The sequence below is a fragment of the Convolutriloba macropyga genome, chromosome 4 (assembly GCF_964194025.1).
Source record: "Convolutriloba macropyga chromosome 4, txConMacr16.3, whole genome shotgun sequence".
Classification (NCBI taxonomy): Eukaryota; Metazoa; Xenacoelomorpha; order Acoela; family Convolutidae; genus Convolutriloba; species Convolutriloba macropyga.
In genome coordinates this window covers 2,571,422-2,595,698 of record NC_134471.1, presented here as the reverse complement: position 1 = coordinate 2,595,698, position 24,277 = coordinate 2,571,422, and the positions used below count along the sequence as shown (strand labels likewise).

General features: G+C 35.5%; 1 protein-coding gene across 4 annotated transcripts in view; it reads left to right on the top strand.

Annotated features, from left to right (window-relative positions):
• The window catches only part of LOC142337411 (dedicator of cytokinesis protein 11-like), a 320,003-nt gene extending 296,752 nt beyond the window's left edge, over positions 1-23,251 (top strand). For all 4 annotated transcript variants that reach the window (XM_075386591.1, XM_075386592.1, XM_075386590.1 and 1 more), the window contains 2 exons: positions 20,741-20,891; positions 22,677-23,251. In XM_075386591.1, coding sequence (XP_075242706.1) covers positions 20,741-20,891; positions 22,677-22,759 — 234 coding nt within the window. In that variant the 3' untranslated portion in view covers positions 22,760-23,251. The remainder of the gene's footprint in view (positions 1-20,740; positions 20,892-22,676) is intronic.
• Positions 23,252-24,277: the final 1,026 nt, after the last annotated feature.

The following is a 24,277-nucleotide window of genomic DNA, read 5'->3' as shown; positions in this document are numbered from 1 at the left end:
ATTGCTCCGAAGTAAAGCTTGTTGCTAATATAAATTCGGTTGCAGCATAGAAGAGTTAAGTGATTCGTAGCACAATGGTTATTTGGTGTGGTTGTGGATCGGGAAATCAGTGGTTCGAATCCCGGCGGGGAAAAATTGATCTAGGCTACAGACCCTTAATTAAATTGCCTTGCCTGTCGTTCAAGAGCAATTCTTTCGACATTTGTCGGTTTATGTTTATTTCTATGCTAATGGTTTTCCAAATGCCTAGATTTTTTTTGTTTAGTCATTGAAAGTTCTCAAAGTGTTATAAAGTTCAGGACTTGTCTTGCTATTTTTTTTTACTCCGTCAAACAAATTTTTTTTGCTTTACCTTAGTTTGCAGCTTGTTCAACAATTTGCGTGAAATCTTGACTTATCTAGGCTATTTCCGTTTTTTCCTTATGCTGTGCAAAGTCCTTAAACAGCATTTGCTAAGCAAAACAAATAAATTGAACAGAGTCAGTGTCGAAAAACCAAAGCAAAAATAGAAATCTGATAAACAGTACAAAGCTCTGATTAAATTATAATAGCTTTGCCTTCCTCTTATAGAAGTACTCGCAAACGAAAAAGATAGAATATGTTAACATCAAAACAACCATTCAAAAGTTATGTTTGTTTGCGGATTTCTTTTTTCGGCAGCTGTTGATCAGTAGAATCTTTGTGATTGTGTTTTTTTGAGAAAATGTTTATTGAAGTTTTCTTTGCTTTTTATCCTTTTTGGCGCTTCTACATCGGTTATGTTAACACCACTTTTCTATTTGAGATGGAGTAGAGTTTTGTCTGGATAGTCAGGGGATTAAGGCTTAGTGCAATAAGACTTAGTGCGTAAAGTTAGCGATGTTTATCATAGTTAGTTTTAATATCTTAACTGGTTTTGGTAATGAGTTTGTTGTCCTTCAATTAAATGACTGAGTTCACCATATTTATCAAATCTAATGAAACTGTGGGCCAAATTACGCAAATTTTTGATTCTTGAAAATTAGCCTGTCAATCAGGGGTCAACAATGATTATCTCCCGGATTTGTTTTTCTCCTGCTTACCAATTTTCATCCGAGAATTACTATCGAAACATTTAGTTTATTTTAGAATTTAACAATAGTTTTTTTTCAGAGAATTTCGTATTGGAGAAGTCCTTTTTTTTTAATCAATTTTATTGGAGTGATTTTTGAAGCGGGAGATGAAACGCGTGAAAAAATTTGGAGTGATATTGGTGCTGAACAAAAGTATAGAGCGGAGCGAAAAGAGAGTGGGTTTTGTTCATACCGCTGTTTTTGAGAGCGAAAAATTGATGTGTGAAAAAATTTTCTCTAAGCGAGCGAATTTTTTTTCACGTGCGGCATTTTAAAGCAGTTTTTTTCATTTTGGTTGATTAAGAGGTTTGGTTATGATTTTGTATTAATTTTAGGCTGGTTTCGGTAGTGGTTTGAAGGTTTCTGAAAATCTATATGAATTTTATGCTAATTCGGATGTTTTTCATGTATTTTTCTGTTTTTTGGGCTAATTTTTACGATTTTTTTTACTATTGTTTTGTTTTAGTGCCTCAAATGGGTATTGAAGATACCCCTATTACTCTAGCAGTTTTTAGTTAACATGTGGTTACAGTTTTGTGGGTATGAAGCTTTCTTTCGTTGAGAACTATGACAAAAAATGTCGAAAATTGGAACTAATTTTCTTAATTTTTTGCAGTTTTTCGGTTTTTTTCTGTTTTTAGACAAGTTTCTTAACCTATTATGACTTGCCTATTTTTTGCAAGCATCTGGTTACCCTATTGGCTGAAAAGATTTTTTGTTTAGATATATGTGCTTTTGTAATATTAAAAAATATTAACTTTTTCCAGTTTTTCAGTCCAAGTTGTTTGTAAAAGCTTATTTCTTAATGATTTGGCTTCCAGTATTAAAAAATTCTCATAAGTGGGTTTTTTTAGGTACTAGTTGTTTTGTTGAAGTAATTTTGGCAGAGATAGTTGTTTCGGGATCTCAATTCATGACAAAATTTGGTCAAATTTTCAATCATATTTTAACAGATTTGATTTTCTTGTTTTTGCTTTTATTTTATGGTTTTGTTTCAAGGTTATCATAAATTAGTTGAGGCAGTTTTTGTCTGATGAGTAGTTGGGTGAAGTTTAAGTAGATTTTCACTTCGAATTTTTTTCCGGAAGTCTTCCGGCTACGTTTTTTTTATGATCTGTTCTCTCATTTTCATGATTTTGAAGTCAAATTGGAGTAGTGATTTTGGTCACGCCGAAACAGTAAGTGGAGCGAAAAAGCGAGTGGTTTCGCGGCGTGAATTTTTTTGCTCTAATTTTAAAGTAGAGTGAGGAAACGGTGTTTGAACAGAAATTCGTTCTCTCGCGAGTGATTTTTTGTTCACATGCGGCAACTTCTCTTTGACTTTTACAGTTTTTCAATTTTTTGGATCGGATTTTTAAAGGTTTTCCCAATCCATTCATAGTTCATTCGAGGCCTAATTTTTTTGAACCAAATTTCACTTTATCGTTAGTGCTTTTGTCTTCACATGCGGAATTTTGACAATGATTTGCAGATTTTTTAAATTTTTTGATCTGTTTTTGGAAATGATTTCCGCAATTCGCTCATAATCCGTTCTAGGCCTAATTCTGTTTAGTCATTGAAATTTCGTTGAATTGTATGTCAAGACTTGTCCTGCTACGTTTTTTTAAATATTCGCTTTACCTTTTGCTACGTTCACGTTTGACTTCTGACTCAAGAATTACGCAAGATAGTGAATACAATCAAGGTCAAAAGAGCAAAATCAAACGAGACAGGCTGAACCAATAAAGCCTGGTCATTAAGTCTCTCAGAATTAGGTTATCAAGGTTCATTAGAGTGTTTGCTAGCTGACATTGGTATTAAGCATATTAGCTTTCAGTTTAGATGTTGAATTAAGTATAGTTTTAGAATCCAGCTGAAATTGCACGCCGAATTAGAACACTTTGCAACCGAAAAAACAGAAAAAATTTTGGTCAATTTATTTCTTTTCTGTTTCAATCCCGATGTGCATCAACGGCGGCTATGTTCCGGCAATCTGCCGGCTTTGTTTATAATGAAAATTATTTTTGATGTAGTTTCTTTTTTAAATGAAACATATCTTCGGATCGGATTAATTTTGTAACTGCAAGGCTGTAAGCTGAGAGGAGCTATATTGCGATATCTTTGGGTTTTTTACATCATAAGAATTTGTTTGTATTGGTTCTCTGTCTTATTTGCAAGATGTTTTCGCACATTTTTCAATAACTTTGATCTTTCAAAACAGGATAAACAAATAATGCTTAGTCGGCATAGTTTTATTAGAGGCCCAAAGCTGGCTTTAGTTGTCCTTCAAGTGCTTGGAATAGTGTAGCTGCTGGTAAGGCTTTATTTTAAGGTGAAAAGGTCATTTTCAGTTTTTGAGTCCAACATGTTGCAATTTTTCACGTTTTTTCAACATTTTTGTTGAGTTTTTGAATGAGATTTTATTGATTTTAAATTGAGGGTTTTCAATGTTGATAAAGGTCTTTTGTATGATATAAGTTTTTATCGCCATTTTCTAAGCTATGTGTTTTGTACTGCAAACAAAAACACTAAACATTACTATTTTTTCGTCTATCGATCTGTGCCAGGCAATGACACTGTTTTAGGTCTGGCAGAGGGGTTACTGGACAGGTTGCAGAGACAAATTAGTGGATTTGATTATTTTGTTTTTGCAAAATTAAGAAACCTTTGCAATTTTTTTTAATTATTCGTCATATTTCTCAGTTTTTTTAATGTCATTTTGGCCAGTAAACTCTTTCAAGGCTTGTGCGAGGGTTAATGGGTATATTTAAATGGATCAAGTTTGGCTTTCAGGGTAAAAGCTTCAATGGTTTTGCCAATTTGTTTGTTTTGATTTTTTTCTCAACTTTTGTGATTGTTTTTTTGGCTAGCTTTGTTTTTTGCTTCGATGGTCAGGTAAAGATTTTCATTGAATTCTTTGGATTGTATTTCAGGACTTGTCCTGTTGTCTTTTCTGGTTCGTCGTCTGACGCTCTTTTTTGTTCTACATTTGTTCACTCCTCAAAGCTGAAAGTCAAATTCTCTTAATGATTTTTTCCTCTCACTAACTGCATTTGCGCGAGTGAGGTCACTTCTCACTCTCTCTAGAATTTTGACAATGATTTGCAGATTTTTTAAATTTTTTGATCTGTTTTTGGAAATGATTTCCGCAATTCGCTCATAATCCGTTCTAGGCCTAATTCTGTTTAGTCATTGAAATTTCGTTGAATTGTATGTCAAGACTTGTCCTGCTACGTTTTTTTAAATATTCGCTTTACCTTTTGCTACGTTCACGTTTGACTTCTGACTCAAGAATTACGCAAGATAGTGAATACAATCAAGGTCAAAAGAGCAAAATCAAACGAGACAGGCTGAACCAATAAAGCCTGGTCATTAAGTCTCTCAGAATTAGGTTATCAAGGTTCATTAGAGTGTTTGCTAGCTGACATTGGTATTAAGCATATTAGCTTTCAGTTTAGATGTTGAATTAAGTATAGTTTTAGAATCCAGCTGAAATTGCACGCCGAATTAGAACACTTTGCAACCGAAAAAACAGAAAAAATTTTGGTCAATTTATTTCTTTTCTGTTTCAATCCCGATGTGCATCAACGGCGGCTATGTTCCGGCAATCTGCCGGCTTTGTTTATAATGAAAATTATTTTTGATGTAGTTTCTTTTTTAAATGAAACATATCTTCGGATCGGATTAATTTTGTAACTGCAAGGCTGTAAGCTGAGAGGAGCTATATTGCGATATCTTTGGGTTTTTTACATCATAAGAATTTGTTTGTATTGGTTCTCTGTCTTATTTGCAAGATGTTTTCGCACATTTTTCAATGACTTTGATCTTTCAAAACAGGATAAACAAATAATGCTTAGTCGGCATAGTTTTATTAGAGGCCCAAAGCTGGCTTTAGTTGTCCTTCAAGTGCTTGGAATAGTGTAGCTGCTGGTAAGGCTTTATTTTAAGGTGAAAAGGTCATTTTCAGTTTTTGAGTCCAACATGTTGCAATTTTTCACGTTTTTTCAACATTTTTGTTGAGTTTTTGAATGAGATTTTATTGATTTTAAATTGAGGGTTTTCAATGTTGATAAAGGTCTTTTGTATGATATAAGTTTTTATCGCCATTTTCTAAGCTATGTGTTTTGTACTGCAAACAAAAACACTAAACATTACTATTTTTTTGCAATTTTTTCAAGTTTTGTGAAAATTTTTTCCTTTGAAGTTATTCCTTTTATTTTTGGGTTTTTCTCGCCTCAGTGTCCAGGGAACCTCCTCTAAGGTTTGATAATATGTTGCTGCATAGCTATAGGTTGCATTGGAACCGTTTTCAACATTTTGATTTTCCGAATTATAGCTATTTTTTGATAAAACTTGCAGTGATTGTTGTGGTAGATTTTGAGTTTCTTCATGCCCAAGGGCCGGCCAAGGGTCCGATAATAGTTTGCATAGTTTTTAGTGGCAATGGAAATGTTTTCAACATTTTAATATCACGAATTTTGTGCAATTTTTTAAAAGAATTTGAAATTTTTTTAAGGTTGATAATCTCTTCATCAGCGGCCAGCTAACCTCCTCCAGTGTTTGATATTATGCTACTGCATAGTTGCTGGGGCAATGGATTTTTAACATTTTAGTATCAATAATTTTTGCCATTTTTGATAAAATTTGGATTTTTTTTTCAAATTGTCTGAAAATTGTTCTGATGTTCCTAATTGATCGATCTTTATGAGCCAATGAATTCTGTTAAGGCTCGAAATTGGGTTACATGATAGCTTCTAGAGAAAATGAAATGGTTCTGAAAAAATTCATATCAGATGTTTTTCAACATTTTCAATTGTTTTTAAATTTTTTTGTCACTTTCTAAGTCTATCGATCTGTGCCAGGCAATGACACTGTTTTAGGTCTGGCAGAGGGGTTACTGGACAGGTTGCAGAGACAAATTAGTGGATTTGATTATTTTGTTTTTGCAAAATTAAGAAACCTTTGCAATTTTTTTTAATTATTCGTCATATTTCTCAGTTTTTTTAATGTCATTTTGGCCAGTAAACTCTTTCAAGGCTTGTGCGAGGGTTAATGGGTATATTTAAATGGATCAAGTTTGGCTTTCAGGGTAAAAGCTTCAATGGTTTTGCCAATTTGTTTGTTTTGATTATTTTCTCAACTTTTGTGATTGTTTTTTTGGCTAGCTTTGTTTTTTGCTTCGATGGTCAGGTAAAGATTTTCATTGAATTCTTTGGATTGTATTTCAGGACTTGTCCTGTTGTCTTTTCTGGTTCGTCGTCTGACGCTCTTTTTCGTTCTACATTTGTTCACTCCTCAAAGCTGAAAGTCAAATTCTCTTAATGATTTTTTCCTCTCACTAACTGCATTTGCGCGAGTGAGGTCACTTCTCAGTCTCTCTAGTAAAAGTTGTTCAGTCAGTTAAGTGATTAGATTACCTCACTTAAAAGATTTTTGCAATTTAAAACTTAACAGTTTACTTGGAATTCGCCTTCCCTGAGAGAATTTCAACAAGCCTTACAAATTTGTCACTGAATGTTTTACGTAATTATTTGAGCGGTGTCGATACCTTTTCCAACCTATATTTGTGTTGTTGTTTCTATTGAATTTTTTTGGCACGCAATTCTATTTCGCAGCTATTCCGGCAATCTGCTGGCTATGTTTGTTTACATGGTTTTATACTTTCTGCTTATTAGAGTCCTTCTATTTTGTCCTTGATTGTCCAATCTATCGATTGTCCTAATAGGTCTAAATCAGTGTTCTATCATTTGAAAAAAAACCCTGCGTGAGCATGCTAATATGTAATTAATTGCTCTCAAACGAAGTTTGTAGCAATTATATTAGTCCTGTCGGTCTTTTTTTATGCAATTTTTCGCTTGACCGATTTTTCGTCTGACGCTTTTGACTTTTCGCCCTCAAAAACGGGATAAACAGGTAGCACCCAGCGGGCATTAAGTGCTCTTAGAACCTTTCAGCTCTGTTTCAGCTCAAACTGTTTTGGAGACTTATACTTAGGGTGTGAAGGGCGTCTCTTAGAATTTGACGACACCCCCACTGTTGACCCCCCATATTTCCCCCTACCCCCCCTCACCGCGCTGTTGCCCCCTACCCCAGTGTTAACCCCCAATCAGTCTCCGGTGCAACCCCCCACCCCCCCCCCCCCCCCAATGTCTTGCAAGATTTTACCATCAAGAATTTTGGCATATTTTTGATATTTTTTGCCAATTTTTTTTACTTTTATAGTAATTTTTCAGATTTTTTGAGCCTCAAGGGTCAAAAAGCCTCCGTTAGAGTTTGATATTAAGTGAAGGGAAAATTTTTGATGGTCATGGATTAATTTTCAACTTTTTAATCACAAGTTTTAGCAATTTTTTAAATAAAATTTGCAATTTTAAAAGTTTTGAAATTTTTTGTCATTTTTTAGGTTTCTCTAGCCTCAAGGGCCACGGATCTTCCTTTAGTGTTTGATAACATGTTACTGTATAAATTATAGATGTAATGGAATGTTCTTCAAGATTTTAATTTCACGAATTTAAGCAATTTTTTAAGATTTTTGCAATTTTTTCATGATTTTGAATTTTTTCCGGCAACAGAGGCCCTGTGACCTCCTCCAAGGTTTGATAAAAAGCTGCTACATAATTTCTAGAGGTAATGAGATGGTCATCAACATTTTTTCCTCCAGTTTTAGTAAAATTTGGATAAAATTAAATTTTTGGAAATTTTTTTTGTTCCAAGTGTATGGATCTTTATGAGCCTGTGAAGCTATTTCAGGCTTAAAACTGGGATACCGGATAGTCTCTTGAGACAATGAAATTGTTCTTAAGATATTATTGTCTTGAATTTTAGAAAGATTTTTTAAGGTTTGCAATTTTTTTCTCATTTTCTGAGGTTAACGACCATTACAGTCCAACGAAACTTTTCAAGTCTCGGAGATGGGTTACTTGACAGAACCTTCGAGAAAAATGATTTTGAACTTTCTTTATTACGAAGGTGAAAACTTTTTAAATTTTGCCTTCAGTTTTTTTTTCTTATGATTTTTTGATTGACAAGGTTAGAAAACTAGAAGTTGCAGTATCGAATCCAATCATGGAGGATATTCCTGTCTCTTTCTCTCTCTTTCGGTTAGGGTTCCGTGCCTTCTCTTTCTCGTTCACATTTTATCTCTCTCTCTCTCTCTCTCTCTTTGTTGATGCCGCACTTCAGCTGCTGTTATGTGGCGTAATGTCATCATAGGAAACCATTGTTAATTGCTCTCAAAAGCACTTTGTAGCAAATATATTAACCCTGTTTGTCTTTTATGCAATTTTTCGCTGGGCCGATTTTTCGTCTGACGCAGTTGACTTTTGTCTTCAGAAACGGGATAAAGAGGTAGCGCCCTGAGGGCTACCGCTCGCCGGTCGTCTGAGAGCAATTCGCCCGACGTTAGTCGGTTATGTTTCATTCAGTTACTTCAGAGCAGGGGTCAGTCCATAATTGGAACAGTCAACCATCCATTATTCTAACGGCTAGATTTAAGCGATGATTTTATTGCTCCCAAATGAAGTTTGTAGCAATTATATTAGCCATGTGTTCTTTCTTTTTTATGCGATTTTTCGTGTGACCCATTTGACTTGCCATCCTCAAAAAGGAACAAGCAGGTAGAGCTCGGATGGCATTAAGTACTCCATCCAGCTTTTAGAGCCTTTTGCCTTGCTAGTCTCTAAATATAATTATGAGATTCACCGGAGACATTCTCAGTGTGTGAAGGTCAGACTTAAACGTTTGACCCCCTCAGTCACACCACGTCCACCCTTCTCCAATCTGACGATTTGGAACCCTCCTCGTCCAGGTTTCCCACAACCCTACCCCTCCCTCCCTCATCACCCATCACTTGACCCCCCCTCTCAACTCAAAACCCCCTAAGTTTTTACAATTGTATTAGTCCTGTGGCCTTCTTTTAATGCGAGTTCTTGCTTGACCAATTTTTTGTCTGGCCCATCGGAGTTTTCGTCTCAAAAGCGGGATAAACAGGTTAAGTCTGGAGGGCTTTAAATGGTTCAGCAGCTCTCTTAAAGCCTTAGAAGAGACAGTTTCAGTGTGTGAAAGGCGGTTCTTAATGTTAAAAGTTGTGCCCCCCTGAACTCTCCCTCTCCCAACCCACCGTTACTCCCTCTACCATGGGAGTAATTCACCTCCCTTGGTAGTTTGTTTCTTACTGTTTATAGCAATCTTATATATTAAACGCGTGAGCTCTAAAGTGGGACAAAATTTTTGCATGTTTAAAGGGCCTCTCGAAGCGCATGTTTAAGAGCCGCATTTAGCAGCATGGTTAAGCGAACACATCGAGAGAGGTAAATGATCTAACAGGCTCAAAGTAGAGGGGTGATATCCGAACCGGGACAAAAGATTTAGTCAGGTTCATGGTATGAGGGCTTGAAAGTGTGCTCGCCAGAGGGAGAATTTACTGTCCTGCGTACTATGTTTTTTAATTGCCCTCAAACGAAGTTAAACGTGTTTTTTGAAAAATTTTAGCTTTACAGATTCTGCGCTAATCTATAGAACAGTCTTAGCTTTCAGTTAAGTTTTTTACGCTTAACTTTTTTATTTCTCTGCGTGATCTCAATTGCTCAAGTTTGTAACGGTTATAGGGCAGTTGGTAAGATGGAGGACTGCTAATTTGAGGGGCCGAGGGTTCAAATCCGTGCCGGCTACCTTCCCTTTTGGGGCCATGAAAATTTGTAATCAACACCATACTGCCTTGCGTTCGAGAGCAATTCCTGTAACGCGAGTCGGTTTATGTTTGTGTGTGTGTATGTGTGTTGGGGGCATTTTTTTTCCTTTGTAGCAGTTCGTCTTTCCAGCCTCTTGGCTTTTCTTTGTTCGTTTTAATTTTTTTGAACTGTGATTTTTAGTAAAAAACCAATGGACTTTTTTCCCCGTTAGTGTTGTTGGTCCAAAGCGAATTTTAGAGCAATTATTTTTCACACTTCCTTTCTTTTCTTTCTTTCCTTCTCCCTCTATCCTTCTATACTTTCCTATTTTTCTCTCCTTATCTGTCCTATCTTCACTTTTTTTTCTGTCTTTCTTACTTTCCTCGTTTTCGTTCATCACTTTTCTTTCTTTCTTTCTTTCTCTCTCTCTCTCTCCTCTCTCTCTCTCTCTCTCTCTCTCTCTCTCTGTGTCTCTCTCTCTCTTTCTCTCTCTCTCTCTGTATGTCTCTCTCTCTCTCTCTCTTTCTCTCTGTTTCTTCCTCTCTCTCTCTCTCTCTCTCTCTCTTTCTCTCTGTTTCTTCCTCTCTCTCTCTCTCTCTCTCTCTCTCTCTCTCTCTTTCCTGCTTTCCGTTTCTCTCTCTCTCTCTCTCTCTCTCTCTCTCTCTCTCCTGCTTTTCGTTTCTCTCTCTCTCTCTCTATTTTTCCTTCCCTTTTTTGTTTTTCTTTCACAACGCTGTCCGCTGAATTTATTGATTGTCCAAAATTTACTGATCAAGGAAACCAGTTGAGCGTAATAGTGCCCCCCCCCCCCAAGAAAACGGGAGGCCAAAACAGAATGTACCAAGAGCTTCAAACAGACTGAATGGGAAAAGTCGAGGAGTTGTCTCTCGTCTAAAGAGTACCCACAGGTTGAGTTTTACTTTAGCTGTTGATTTGCGGTTCTATTAAATTATCCATTTAATTGCTATGAAACTAAGTTGTGAGAAGTTGTAGTCGTGTTGACTAATCTTCCTCTATTATATTAAATATCAGTCGCAATTAAGCACAATGGTCACCACCACTCGAATCTTAACATGTTTTAGGGGTCCTTATTCAAGCAGCGTAGCATAATAAATGCGTTTTGAGTCGAGCTTTACCGTCATTTTAAAGCTCCTAATATGCACCTTTTTGCGCTCATTAAGCTTTTGGCATATCAAAACAAGAAAAATATAAACCTTATTTTCTTTTAAATCTTGTTTTCGTGTAAATGATTTTGTTTTGTTGTTCATTGTGGGCCTACTAGCAGGTTATGTTAATTGGTTATGTTCAATGCCAATATTTGAAGTCACTCTGAAACGTTTCAAGGTTATTTTGAAAGTCTTCAAATGATATCATGAAATCAACGTCAAAAATAACATCAAAATGCAGGCTCACCGCAATCGTATTTAAAAAAGAAACGGAGACCTTACAGCTCCAAATAAACTTTAGATTGGTTTAAACTTTAGTTTGGTTTAAACTGCTGTGTTTGATTTTAGTGTGCTCTATTAGAGACGGATACTTTAAAAATTATGAATGTTTTCGAACAAAGCCCATGGCCATCTGAGTAGAAGTTAGTTTCAAAATAAGCAGTGCAGTCGAACAACGATCTTTTCAGCAATTTGAAATATCAAATATATCAGGCGAAGATTGCACTCGAGTTGAATTGGTCTATCGAACTAATCCGCAGGGGTCTCAAAATCGAGAAGATAGTATAATCCTCTGCAAAGGGAAAAAGCGCAACGTGGCACCTCTTAGCTATCGATAGACAACCGCTGTCATCTTGCCAGTTGGCTATTTTTGCGGTCCTAACTTTTTTAAAATTCAAAGGATTTGAATTGTATTGGGGTTCGGTCTTTTTTCTTACATATTATCCACACATTTTCATGACTTTTGACTTGACTCTGAAAGAGGATGTGGACCTAACAAGCGGATGTTTGAGGCGTGAAATTTCGGACAATTGAACTTTAAGTTTAGCTGGTTGGATTTTTTTTAGCTCTATTGATTTTCACTTTGAGTTTTTTTTGAAGTTCTTATTGGTTTTTAATTGCTCTTGAACAAAGTTCATAGCAATTATTGTAAACTTGTGTGTCTTTTTACGACTCGAAGAAGAGTATTGAGATTCTACAGGTTTTTTACGACTCGAAGAGGAGTATTGAGATTCTACAGGTTTTTACGATTCGAAGAGGGGTATTGATATTCTACAGGTTTTTTTAGCAGAAAGCGAGTTTGTTCATGACTTGAATTTTGACTTCTTTCTATTCGAGCTTTACCTCCGTTTCTGATTGTTGACTTCTGTTTTCGAACATTGGACTTTAACAATAGCTTAGTTTGTAATGTATAGCAATTGGTAACAGTCTGTAATTCAAGGTGAAGAGGTCAATTTGAGAAAATTTGATCCCATTTAACTACCTACCCCCCCCCCCCAAAAAAACTACCCCCCCTCCACGTACCTATCCCCCCAACCCAACGTACCTACACCCCCCCCCCTCCAACGTACCCAAACCCCCCCCCCCCCCCCTCGTACCTACCTACCCCTCCCTCCCCCCGTACCTCCCTACCCCCACCCCACACGTACTTACCTACCCCTCCCCCCGCGTACCTACCTACCCCCCGTAACGTACCTACCCCGCACCCCACCTACCTACACCCCCCACTACCTACCTGCCCCCTCCTACCAACCCCCCCCCCCACACCAACCACCACCTCTGCACCTACCCACACCCCTGAACTGAAAAAGTCCTCTGCAAAGGGAAAAAGCGCAACGTAGCACCTCTTAGCTATCGATAGAAAACCGCTGTCATCTTGCCAGTTGGCTATTTTTGCGGTCCTAACTTTTTTTTCAAAATTCAAAGGATTTGAATTGTATTGGGGTTCGGTCTTTTTTCTTACATATTATCCACACATTTTCATGACTTTTGACGACTCTGAAAGAGGATGTAGACCTAACAAGCGGATGTTTGAGGCGTGAAATTTCGGACAATTGAACTTTAAGTTTAGCTGTTTGGATTTTTTTAGCTCTATTGATTTTCACTTTGAGTTTTTTTTGAAGTTCTTATTGGTTTTTAATTGCTCTTGAACAAAGTTCATAGCAATTATTGTAAACTTGTGTGTCTTTTTACGACTCGAAGAAGAGTATTGAGATTCTACAGGTTTGTACGACTCGAAGAGGAGTATTGAGATTCTACAGGTTTTTACGATTCGAAGAGGAGTATTGATATTCTACAGGTTTTTTTTTAGCAGAAAGCGAGTTTGTTCATGACTTCAATTTTGACTTCTTTCTATTCGAGCTTTACCTCCGTTTCTGATTGTTGACTTCTGTTTTCGAACATTGGACTTTAACAATAGCTTAGTTTGTAATGTATAGCAATTGGTAACAGTCTGTAATTCAAGGTGAAGAGGTCAATTTGAGAAAATTTGATCCCATTTAACTACCTACCCACCCCCCCCCCCCCTCGTACCTACCTACCCCTCCCTCCCCCCGTACCTAACTACCCCCCACCCCACACGTACCTACCTACCCCCCAACTACCCCAACCTATCTACCCACCCACCCCCTACCTACCCCCCTAACACCTACCTCCCCCGGCCCCAGCTTACCCCCTCCCCACCTACCCCTACCCCCAAACTACCCCCTCCCTTCACCTAACTACCCTCCCCCCAACTACCCCAGCACTACCCACCTCCCCAATCTATCTACCCACCCACCCTACCTAGCTCCCCCCGCACCTATGAAATTGTCGGCATTTTTAAAACATTTTGTGGTTTGTTGGGCTACTTTTGTTTTTTCTCTTGTCTATTTTGATGTTCTGATTTCGGTAAGGTTAGATTAGAGATTATAATGCACGACGATTCGAGTCGTTTCCGGTATTCTACCGGCTATGTTTTTATGCAAATTTTTCGCTTGACAATTTTGCGCTTTTCTTCTAGAACATTCTTTGACTTCTCAAGTGACTTTTTCTCAAGTGACTTCTCACGCTTTCGTTCTTCATTTTTGAGTGATCTCTATTGCTCTGAAGTAAAGCTAATATAAAATCGGTTGCAGAATAGGAGAGTTCTGTAATCTGTAGCGCAGTGGTGAGTGGTTGTGGCTGTGGATCGGGAGGTCAGTGGTTCGAATCCCGGCCGGGGACAAGGTTTTTGCACCCACAAAGAAAAATTGATCTAGACTACAGCCCCTGAATTAATTTGCCTCGCCTGTCGTTCAAGAGCAATTCTTTCGACATTTGTCGGTTTGTTTATTTCTATGCTAATGGTTTTCAAATGCCTAGTTTTTTTGTTTAGTCATTGAAAGTTCTCAAAGTGTTATAAAGTTCAGGACTTGTCTTGCTATTGTTATTTTACTTCGTCACAAATTTTTCTTTGCTTTACCTTAGTTTGCAGCTTGTTTACATTTTCTTGACTTATCTAGGCTATTTCCGTTTTTTCCTCATGCTGCGCAAAGTCCTTAAACAGCATTTGCTAAGCAAAACAAATAAATTGAACAGAGTCAGTGTCGAAAAACCAAAGCAAAAATAGAAATCTGATAAACAGTAGAAAGCTCTGATTAAACTATGATAGCTTTGCCTTCCTCTTATAGAAGTACTCGCAAACGAAAAAGATAGAATATGTTAACATCAAAACAACCATTCAAAAGTTATGTTAGTTTGCGGATTTCTTTTTTCGGCAGCTGTTGATCAGTAGAATTTTTTGTGATTGTGTTTTTTTGAGAAAATGTTTATTGAAATTTTCGTTGCTTTTTATCCTTTTTGGCGCTTCTACATCGGTTATGTTAACACCACTTTTCTATTTGAGATGGAGTAGAGTTTTGTCTGGATAGTCAGGGGATTAAAGCTTAGTGCAATAAGACTTAGTGCGTAAAGTTAGCGATGTTTATCATAGTTAGTTTTAATATCTTAACTGGTTTTGGTAATGAGTTTGTTGTCCTTCAATTAAATGACTGAGTTCACCATATTTATCAAATCTAATGAAACTGTGGGCCAAATTACGCAAATTTTTGATTCTTGACAATTAGCCTGTCAATCAGGGGTCAACAATGATAATTTTCCGGCAATCTCCCGGATTTGTTTATCTCCTGGCTTACCAATTTTCATCCGAGAATTACTATCGAAACATTTAGTTTATTTTAGAATTTAACAATAGTTTTTTTCAGAGAATTTCGTACAAAAATTCAGCTAATTTTCATGTAAGACATGTGTGTGAACGAGCTAATGCGTGGTTTTCTCCACATAACAGTATTGATTAGGCTTCATTTAACCTAACCAAGGCGTAATTTGAGCCGAATCAATATTAATATGTGGGTTTATTAATTGAAATGCTTTAGTTGTAGTAAGCTAAATTCTACTTAGCATTGGGAGGCAATATGCAACATCAGCGACCCTCTTTCTCTGGTCATATCAGCTGTTCAATTTATTCAGTCTTTAAAATGATGAGTTCAAAAAAGTGTAAAGCTGTCATTAATGATTTTAAAAAAAAACGTACGAGAAAGTCTCAATTTGTAGTAGCAGAGAAAAATTCCAAATATTTGCTGAGCTATATGCCTGATTCAGTTCCTATTGTCTTGAAGTGACATGCATCATTAAAGGGCCAATCTATTTATTCGAATTGAAACACGAAAATTATAAATCCGACAAAACTTGCAAAACATCAAAATAGCAAATTAATTGTAAACAATAAATTTAACAGTACTTTTATTACAATTGAGCTATTTTCACGTTGAAATTTCAACAGAACCTTCAAGTACATCTATACAGCTATGATTTTTGAAAGACTGACAATCTATTTATTGAATCCTTCTATTTTTGGTAATATAAACAAACAAGGAGGCTCGGTAATGTGCGTACGCACATAATGTTCCGACCCCGCTCATCCGCATTCTTGAATTAATTGGCTACCAAATGACGGAGAGATAGAAAACGTTCAAAAACATCCACCTCGTTAAATAAGCAACCAATAAAATACGATAATACCACGCTAGAGGGGCGACGAAATTTGTTGATAATAGGACTACTAGAAAGGACGAAAATGAAAATCAAACAACAAACATTTTTTTACGACCAAAACTATAATAAAATCTATTTTAAAATATAATAACCCAATCAATAATAAAAAAAATCATAAAATCATTTTTGAAAACAATTAATTTCAGTTATTATTGTCATTAGATATCAACTGAAACCACTAAAATGTTCATATATATCTACATAGGAAGCAATTGAGGCATGCCATTATCCAAGGTTCGATGGTGCGAACTTTAAAACCAATGGGACCAACCATTATTGTTATATTTTAAAAAGAAACCAAAAATTCTTTGAAATGTAAAAATATAACATTTTATGAAATCTCATAGAAACAATAGTAACAAAGCCGAGAAACAAATGTTTAAAGCTAAAACCGTTATAAACTATAGCTAATTAGAAACGGGTTGTGGCCTGTGTTTATAGAGACAGCTACAAATCGACCGAAAAACTATTTAAAAAAGACGAAGCTGAAAAACCCAAAATTGTTTTTGAAAACAGATAATTTCAAAAGTCACAACAGACTCAGGATTACAACAAACAGCGATGGATTAACTTTCAACACCTCGGGAAGCAAATTTGATTTGTTAATAATGAGACTAAGTTACGAGCTCACAAAAAAAAACCATATTAATAATGAAGCCAAAACTTTACAACATGACACTGTTCAAGGCACTATAATTATCAGATGTTACCTGCAAGAACTCTCAATATTCTTTTTCCCTTCATCGTAGCAAGTCTTCAGTATAAAAGGACTACTTAGACATGATTGAACATGTCATGTTGAACAGTTTAGATAACAAAAACAAACCCAAAAATTGAACAGTTTAGAAATCTCGAAATTTTTTATGAAACTAAATAGTCGAAGCGATCAGTCAAAACGCATAAGCAAGCGTGGAAAAAATGTTTGATTTAACGAAAGTAATTAAGACTTATAGTGAGTGAGGTTGAGTTACTTGGTGACGAAAATTAAAGCAAAAAGGACATGAAAAATTTTTTTTTTAAATTTAATTTGAAAGCCGTTAAAACAAAAAGAGAAACTGAAATCTTCAACTCGGTTGAGTTATACGTTTTGGGGAAGCAATTATGATCTCTCACTATTGGGTATATGGCGTACAACAACGAAAAGAAAGACAAATTTTCGCAAATTAAAAAATCCACAAAGTTCTGCGAGATAAATGTGTCCCAGCCCAAAAAGCCTAAACTATTCAACAAAAACAAATAACACGTCCAGATACGCCTTTTTTCCAATGCTGTGCTTTTTTTACAATGCCTTATTTAATTGGACTTGTCAATAATGTGATAGTTCGACAAGGAAACAATATGGAGTCATAAAATATGCAATTATGATAAGAAATATTAAAAACGCGTAGTACCAAAATAAAGAAACCATTAGTTGGATATAAAATCCTTACCAACGTCACTTTATACACCACAGAAAGTTGATTTCAGCCTTTTTTCACCGAGACCGCGCCCGAAGTTGAGAGAAATACGAAAAAATAGTTGCAAAGTTCAAAAATTCACCGATGTTTTCCAAAAAAAAAATATATTCAAAGTCTTAACAGACATTAGATAACAACTGACAAAAATTTCTAGGTTCTTTTATACCTTCTGAAAAATAACTCTATCATTGATTGGGGAGCCGAAGTCATTGAACTGCAAAAATCATAAGAAATGAAAACAAAACGCAAGAAGTCCATAAAATTTTTACGAAAGCAATTGGTCAGAGCCATAAAAACCATGAGCTTAGTTCTAAAACCATAATATAATCCCGTTGGTTCTCGTTTGTTGGAAACAATATCTGTCATTAATTGAGCCCTTATTTGAAATTCTTGTCCATCATTTACATAAAAAACATTTACATAGCGGAAATTTTTTGAAAAAAAAGGTCGCGCCCCATTAATGTGTAAAAAGTTTTCATCATAAGGATTGATGGTGAGATCAAGATCAGCCCCGATATTGCTGAGCGTTTAAGAAGACAATCAGTTTTTGACATGGTTTAGAAATATATATTCAATACAAAATTCTATACAAAACTGTTCAGTTTGTCAACAATGAATTTTATATAATTATCGACTTTAAATTTGCAAAAAATTGGCAAAATTATAATTCAACAAGATTCTTAAAGCCACCGGGAGTACAACTAGCTCGTTTTTGAGATAGGGAAGAATATGGCCGCAGTTCAAAGGTGTCTACTTCCAGCAAAGTTAAAGCAAGTGGGCTAGCTAAAATGCCATTCTTTCGACGAAAAAAGTCTGAATTTTGAAAAATTAAGCATATATTCTAGCCAAAAAAATCAGATCCAACAATTCAGAAGCCCTCCTCTATCTTAGGAGATAAAACCAATAACACTGCAATTAACAATTTTAACATATTTTAGCAATATTGACGAAAATTTGGTTAAAAATGTGAAAAAAAAAACACCTGAATTACGCCTAAAATTCACAAAATTTAAACCTCGATAACTCCCTATGAAAGCAACAACTGGAAAACTCTTTTTAATTTCATATTCTACGCTGGACAGGCTTTCTTTTGATGCCACTCAGAACTCCTACAATTATTATATCGCTCGGCCAATATTGTCTGAACAAAAAAACATACACTTTCAAAAACATACACATCGTTTAATAAACAACCAATGAAATGCTATAATGCCCCACAGGAGGACCGATGAAAGATGTCGATAATAGAACTACTGGAATGGACAAAAACAAAAAATCAAACAATTAACATTATTTACGACCAAAACTATAATAATTATAACCAAATCTATAATGAAAAAAATCAGCCAAATCAAACTGGCATCAGATAAAAACCAAAACAATCTGACCTTTACTTCATTAGAGAAGATATGGGTCCTGTCCCCGATGCGACTGGTTAACAGGTAGACAAGAAAGAGCAAATAGGCGCGGGGTTCAAAAATAATTTTCCATTTTTGAAATCAATTAATTTCCGTTATTATTGTCAATAGATATCAATTGCAACCACTAAAATTTTCATTTATATCTATATAGGAAGCAACTGGGTTATGTCACTATACAAAGTTCGATGGTGAAAAATTTCAAAGCCAATGGGACCAACGATTATTATTGTAGTTTAAAAAGAAACCAAAAGCCTTTGAAGTGTACAAATATATAAAAAAAATCTAACAATTGATGAAATCTCGTAGTAACTGTTGTAACAAAGCCAAGAATCAAATGTTTGTAGCTGAAACCGTTATAAATTATTGCTCAATGGAAGCGTGTTGTGACCTGTGTTTAAATAGACTAGATTTTTTGAAATCAAGTATTATTGAAAGTCATAACAAAATTGGGATTACAACAAAAAGCGATTGATTAAGTTGCAATACCCCAGGAAGCCAATTGGACCTGTTAATAATGAGACAAATTCACGAGCCCAAAAAAACAATTTCATAAAGAAGCCAAAACTTCAAACAATTTTACAACATGACACTGTTCAAGGCACTATAAGCATAAGATTTAACCTTTAAGAACTGTAAATTATCTTTTTCCCTTCATCTTAACATCAACGAGTCTTCCTTATAAAAAGATTACTTAGACATGACAACAAAAAGAAATCAAAATTTGAACAGTATAGAAATCTCGAAATTTTTATATGAAACTAAATGGTCGAAGCAATCATTCACTCCGCATAACCAAAATTGGAAAAATTGTTATACTTAACGAAAGTAATTGAGACTTATATTGAGTGAGATTGAATTAGGCAAAAAGGAAACAGATGAAAAAATCTTTTTTAAAAAAATTTAATTTGAAAATCGTTAGAGCAAACGGCTGTAAACTGAAATCTTCAATTTGGTTGAGTCATACGTCTTAAGGAAGCAATTAAGATCTATCGTTCTTGGGTATATCACGTACAACAACGAAAAGAAAGTCAAATTTAGGCAAAATCAGAACCAAACCCACAAAGTTTACGAGATAACTGTGTCCCAGCCAAAAAAACATAAACTATTCAACAAAAATTCGTAGTTGTGCAATTTCCCCACAATGCATTTTTTATATTGGACTTGTCATTAATGTGAAAGTTCGATTCAGAGTCTTAACAGACATAAGATAGCAACTTAAAAAATGTCTAGGTTCTTTTACCATCCTCTATCTTTAGAGATAAAATCAATGACACTACAATTAACAGTTTTAACATATGTTAGCAATTTTGACGAAAATTTGGTTAAAATTTACTAAAATTTGGTCAAAAATGTGAAAAACAAAACAGCTGAATTACGTCTAATATTCACAAAATTTAAACCTCGATTACTCCCTATAAAAAACAAAAATTGAAAAAATCATTTTAATTCATATTCTACGCTGGACGCGTTTTCTAATAATACCACTCACAATTCTCTACGATTATTATATCGATCGGCCAAAATTGTCTGAACACAAAAAACTCATTTGAGTATATAGTCCCCCCCCCCCTCAGAGAGGGGTCGGAACAATTACTAAAATTTGCAACAAAAAACTTTTGAAGTAGCGAAATCAACATGGCAAGAGCAGGATCAAGAAGTCAATTAAATCACCAAATGGCGAATAATCTAATTATAGGCAAATCATGAATAAAATGAAGGGTATGTCTAACTACAAAATTTGTAGATTATGTCTAACTACAAATTGAAATCAAAATAATTTGCACTTCAAAAATGTGTTTCTTCATCATTTATTTTCTCTTCTTTCAATTCCAATTGGGGTTGTGAGAATAAATTGCGGCTATTTTTCAGCAATTGGGCTGGTCTGTTTTTTGATCGTAAATAAGACGTAAAGCGAAGGATTCCAAAAATTTAAAAAGTTGTCGAGTTATGCATATGGTCTAGGAGATAGGTAGTATTTTGACGATGATCAATTGAAATTAGCAAGAAATTATGGAAAAGTCTGAAAACCAACGATTGCATGCATAGTTTAGAGAACAAGAAGTGTGAAGCTATAATTGTGAATAAAAAGTTGGGATGTTTTAACAGGGTACTATTGAGTGGAGCAACCAATCATCTGCCACACCTGTTCTCCCAGCAGTGATGACATCAACAGACTCGCCTCATATGAGGAACAAAAGCAACAAGGCTATGCCATCGTCAACGACAGCGTCAGGAACACAAAGCTCTGCTGCAACCGGTAACATAGTTAACCCTTCCCTCGTCCCAAAAAGAAAAGCAATTGCTAACGAATAATGTTGAATTAGCATGAATTAACTTTCCTGCTTTCCTGATCAGCAGCAGACCAAGGCCGCATGTTCGCTTAGGGTACGTAGTTCTGCCGATATTTTTTAGCTACTGTTGTTATATGAAGAGTGGAGAAAGGAATGACGGAAAAGTATATCCAAATCACAAAGCAGAGTTTCGCCACTGTTCTGGATTTGAATTTGTTGTTTTGCCCCCTCCCCAGTGTTTTTGTGTTTTTACCCCCCCCCCCCCCCCCCGTTACAAATTATATGTTTTTATATAGCACGTTACTATGTAAAAAATAGCACGTGCGCCTGGGGGCGTAAAAGATATAAGCCCACTAAACTGGGGGGGGGGGGGGGGGGGGGACAGAATAGATCCCTAGATTTTTGTAGTATTCACAGGGTGCTACGAAGCGATAAGTTATGCATTTGTTGTCGCAACGAGAGTTGATTAGGACTTTTACCGCACAAATTTTAGCGCTGAACCTCGCGAAGTTTTTAGTTTCTGTGGTTCGACTCGGAATTTGATATTTCTGACGATAGCCACCAAGTGGTATTAGTATCATTCTTTACTAAACTCCGTCTGTCACTAATTCAGTGGGTGTCCATTCGATGTATATTATTATAGCTGCGAAGCTGTAAGCTGAGCGTAGCTATATTGCGGTGCTCTTGGTTTTTTACGATTCAAAGAATTTGAATTGTATTGGGGCGCTGTCTTTTTTTTTAAAGATCTGTTCACACATTTTCATGATTTTTGAAGTCAAATTGGAGTAGTGATTTTGGTCACGCCGAAACAGGAAATGGAGCGAAAAAGCCAGTGGTTTTGCGGCGTGAACTTTTTTCGCTCTAATTTCAAAGTAGAGTGAGAAAACGGTGTTTGAACAAAAATTCGGTTTCTCGGTAGTAGTAGTTTTTTGTTCACATGCGGCAATTTCACTCTGATTTTTACTGTTTTTTCGATTTTTTGGAGCGGATTTTTTTTCTAGATGGTTTTCCCAATCCATTCACAGCTCATTCTAGGCCTAGTTTTTTGTTTGAATTAAAATTTCATTTCTCGCTAGTGGTTTTTTTGTTCACATGCGGCATTTTGACATTGATCTTCTGTTTTTATTTATTTTTTTGATCTGATTTTTTAAAAAATAGTTTTCTCAATTCACTCATGGTCCCTTCTAGGTCTAATTTTTCTGTTTAGGCAATGAAAATTCTTTGAATTGTACATCAGGACTTGTCCTGCTATGTTTTTTTGTTTCGTCGTCTGACGCTCTTTTTTCGTTTTACATTTGTTCACACAGCAAAGCTGAAAAAGTCAAATTTTCTGAATGACTTCTTCCTCTCACTAACGGCATTTGCGCGCGTGACGTCATTTCTCACTCGCTTTAGCGAAAGTTTTTAGGTTATTTGCGTGATTAGATTTTGATCATACGTGACTTACCTCACTCAATAAAATGACTTTTGCACTTTAAAACTTAAGTTTAATTTGAATTTGTTTATGGACAAAGGAACTCATATGTGCAGTAAAGGTCCCTAATAAGAGGCTTCTGTGGAATGAATTTTAACAAGCTTTATTAATTTATCGCTGAATGTTTTTTAGCCTAGTTTTTTGAGCGGCGTCAATTTTTTTTTTCAATTTAGATCTGTATCTGTTTCTATCTCTATTATATGGCACGCAGGTCTATTCTTTCGCAGCTATTCCGGCAATCTGCCGGCTTTGTTTTATGTATATTAATGTTTTTCAGGAAGTCACAGTACATACACTTCAGACAGCAGACGAAACTCGACTAAAATTCTGTCTGAAATCAGCAAAACATCCAACAGCTGAAACAGCATTACTGAGAACGAACAGTTCGTGGTTGACAAACTGAACTTTTGTCCCTTTCGATTAATTGATGCTCTAATCTTTCTTTAATCAATCCTTTTCACTTTTACACCTTTATAATGGCTCGTCATACCTGATCTGGTTTCAAAAAATATCAGGGCGAATGTTTGTCACTTTCTTCGCCGAGACATTTTTTTGTCTCTTTGAGGGATGGCGACCGGAGGAGGAGAGGAGAGGAGGGGGAGAAAGATAAGCTGATAAAAATTAACAATTTAATCGCCGATTTTTCTGCATAGAAGAAGCCAATTAAGGTGTCGGCCAGTAACAGATACGTAAGTGAAATGAGGTTGTTATAAAAAACGAGGTCGTTCTAAAGTTCTCATTATAATTTCTACTAACTCGTAATTTTTCGATACATGCGATAAATGCTGCAGTGCATGAAATTGTGGATGATTAAATAAATAATATAATGAAATTTTACACTGAATACAATTACGTTGTTTTGGTTATTCTCCATTTCTTTCAAGGGTAACAGAGACTATATTTTTGAGTAATTGATAATTCAATGGATCTTATCATGAATTTTGGTTTTAAAATGAAAGATTAAATGATTCTTGAACATGTAAGTTGCTGAAAGATTCTAGTTGCTAAAACTTCAAATAAACATGACTAAAATCATGAAAAGATTGAAAGGTTGAATTGAGTCGGTGATTTAGATTTCAAATCTATGGTTTGATTAGAACAAAGCAGGCCAATTTAATCATTTTGCACCTTTGTTAAACTTAATATCGGTGCTTATAATCGGAAGATAAGATCCATTTGAATATTGTGATGCAAATTTGGAAATAATTGATTTGAATGATGGTAGCAGAGTTATGAAATAATGATGCTTTTATTTATTTATTATGTGCTTCTTCCGAAGGTGCGTAATTGTAAATTTTGTATTTTTCCATAGTTTCCAAACGTTGCTAATTTTTCGATTGTTTCTTAATAAATGTTAACAATGCAATCTTTTTAGGTTGATTTTGATCTTTTTCTTAAATTTCTACGTGATGATAAAGTTGCATTTGATCTAAACCTTCATTGTATTTCAGTTCAAAGCCCACTTTTGGCATTTAATTTAGCTAATATCATTTGAGTAAAAGTTATTTTCTTAGGAAACAGCATTGAACTTTTATATTTGACACCAGATTTATTAGTTTTCGTTTTCTGTCCAGCTGAATGCCGTTTTACTTTAACGTGATTCCACAAACATAGCAAAATTTATTATCCACATTTTGTTCAGTGTTTTCCTAGTAGGTAAAGAATCTAATTGGGAAATTTTGAAGTTTTGCCCCGGAAAGTCAGTACAGTACAAAAATATTGTTATGAATTATGTCATAATCTCGCTGAAACTCTTGTGATTCCTTATGAATTGCACGTAAACAAAGATCTGATGATTATCAGGTAACTAGGTTTCAATTCTCGAACGAAGTTTGAAGCATTTATTGTAAAAGAGACTTTTTTGTACAAAGATTCATT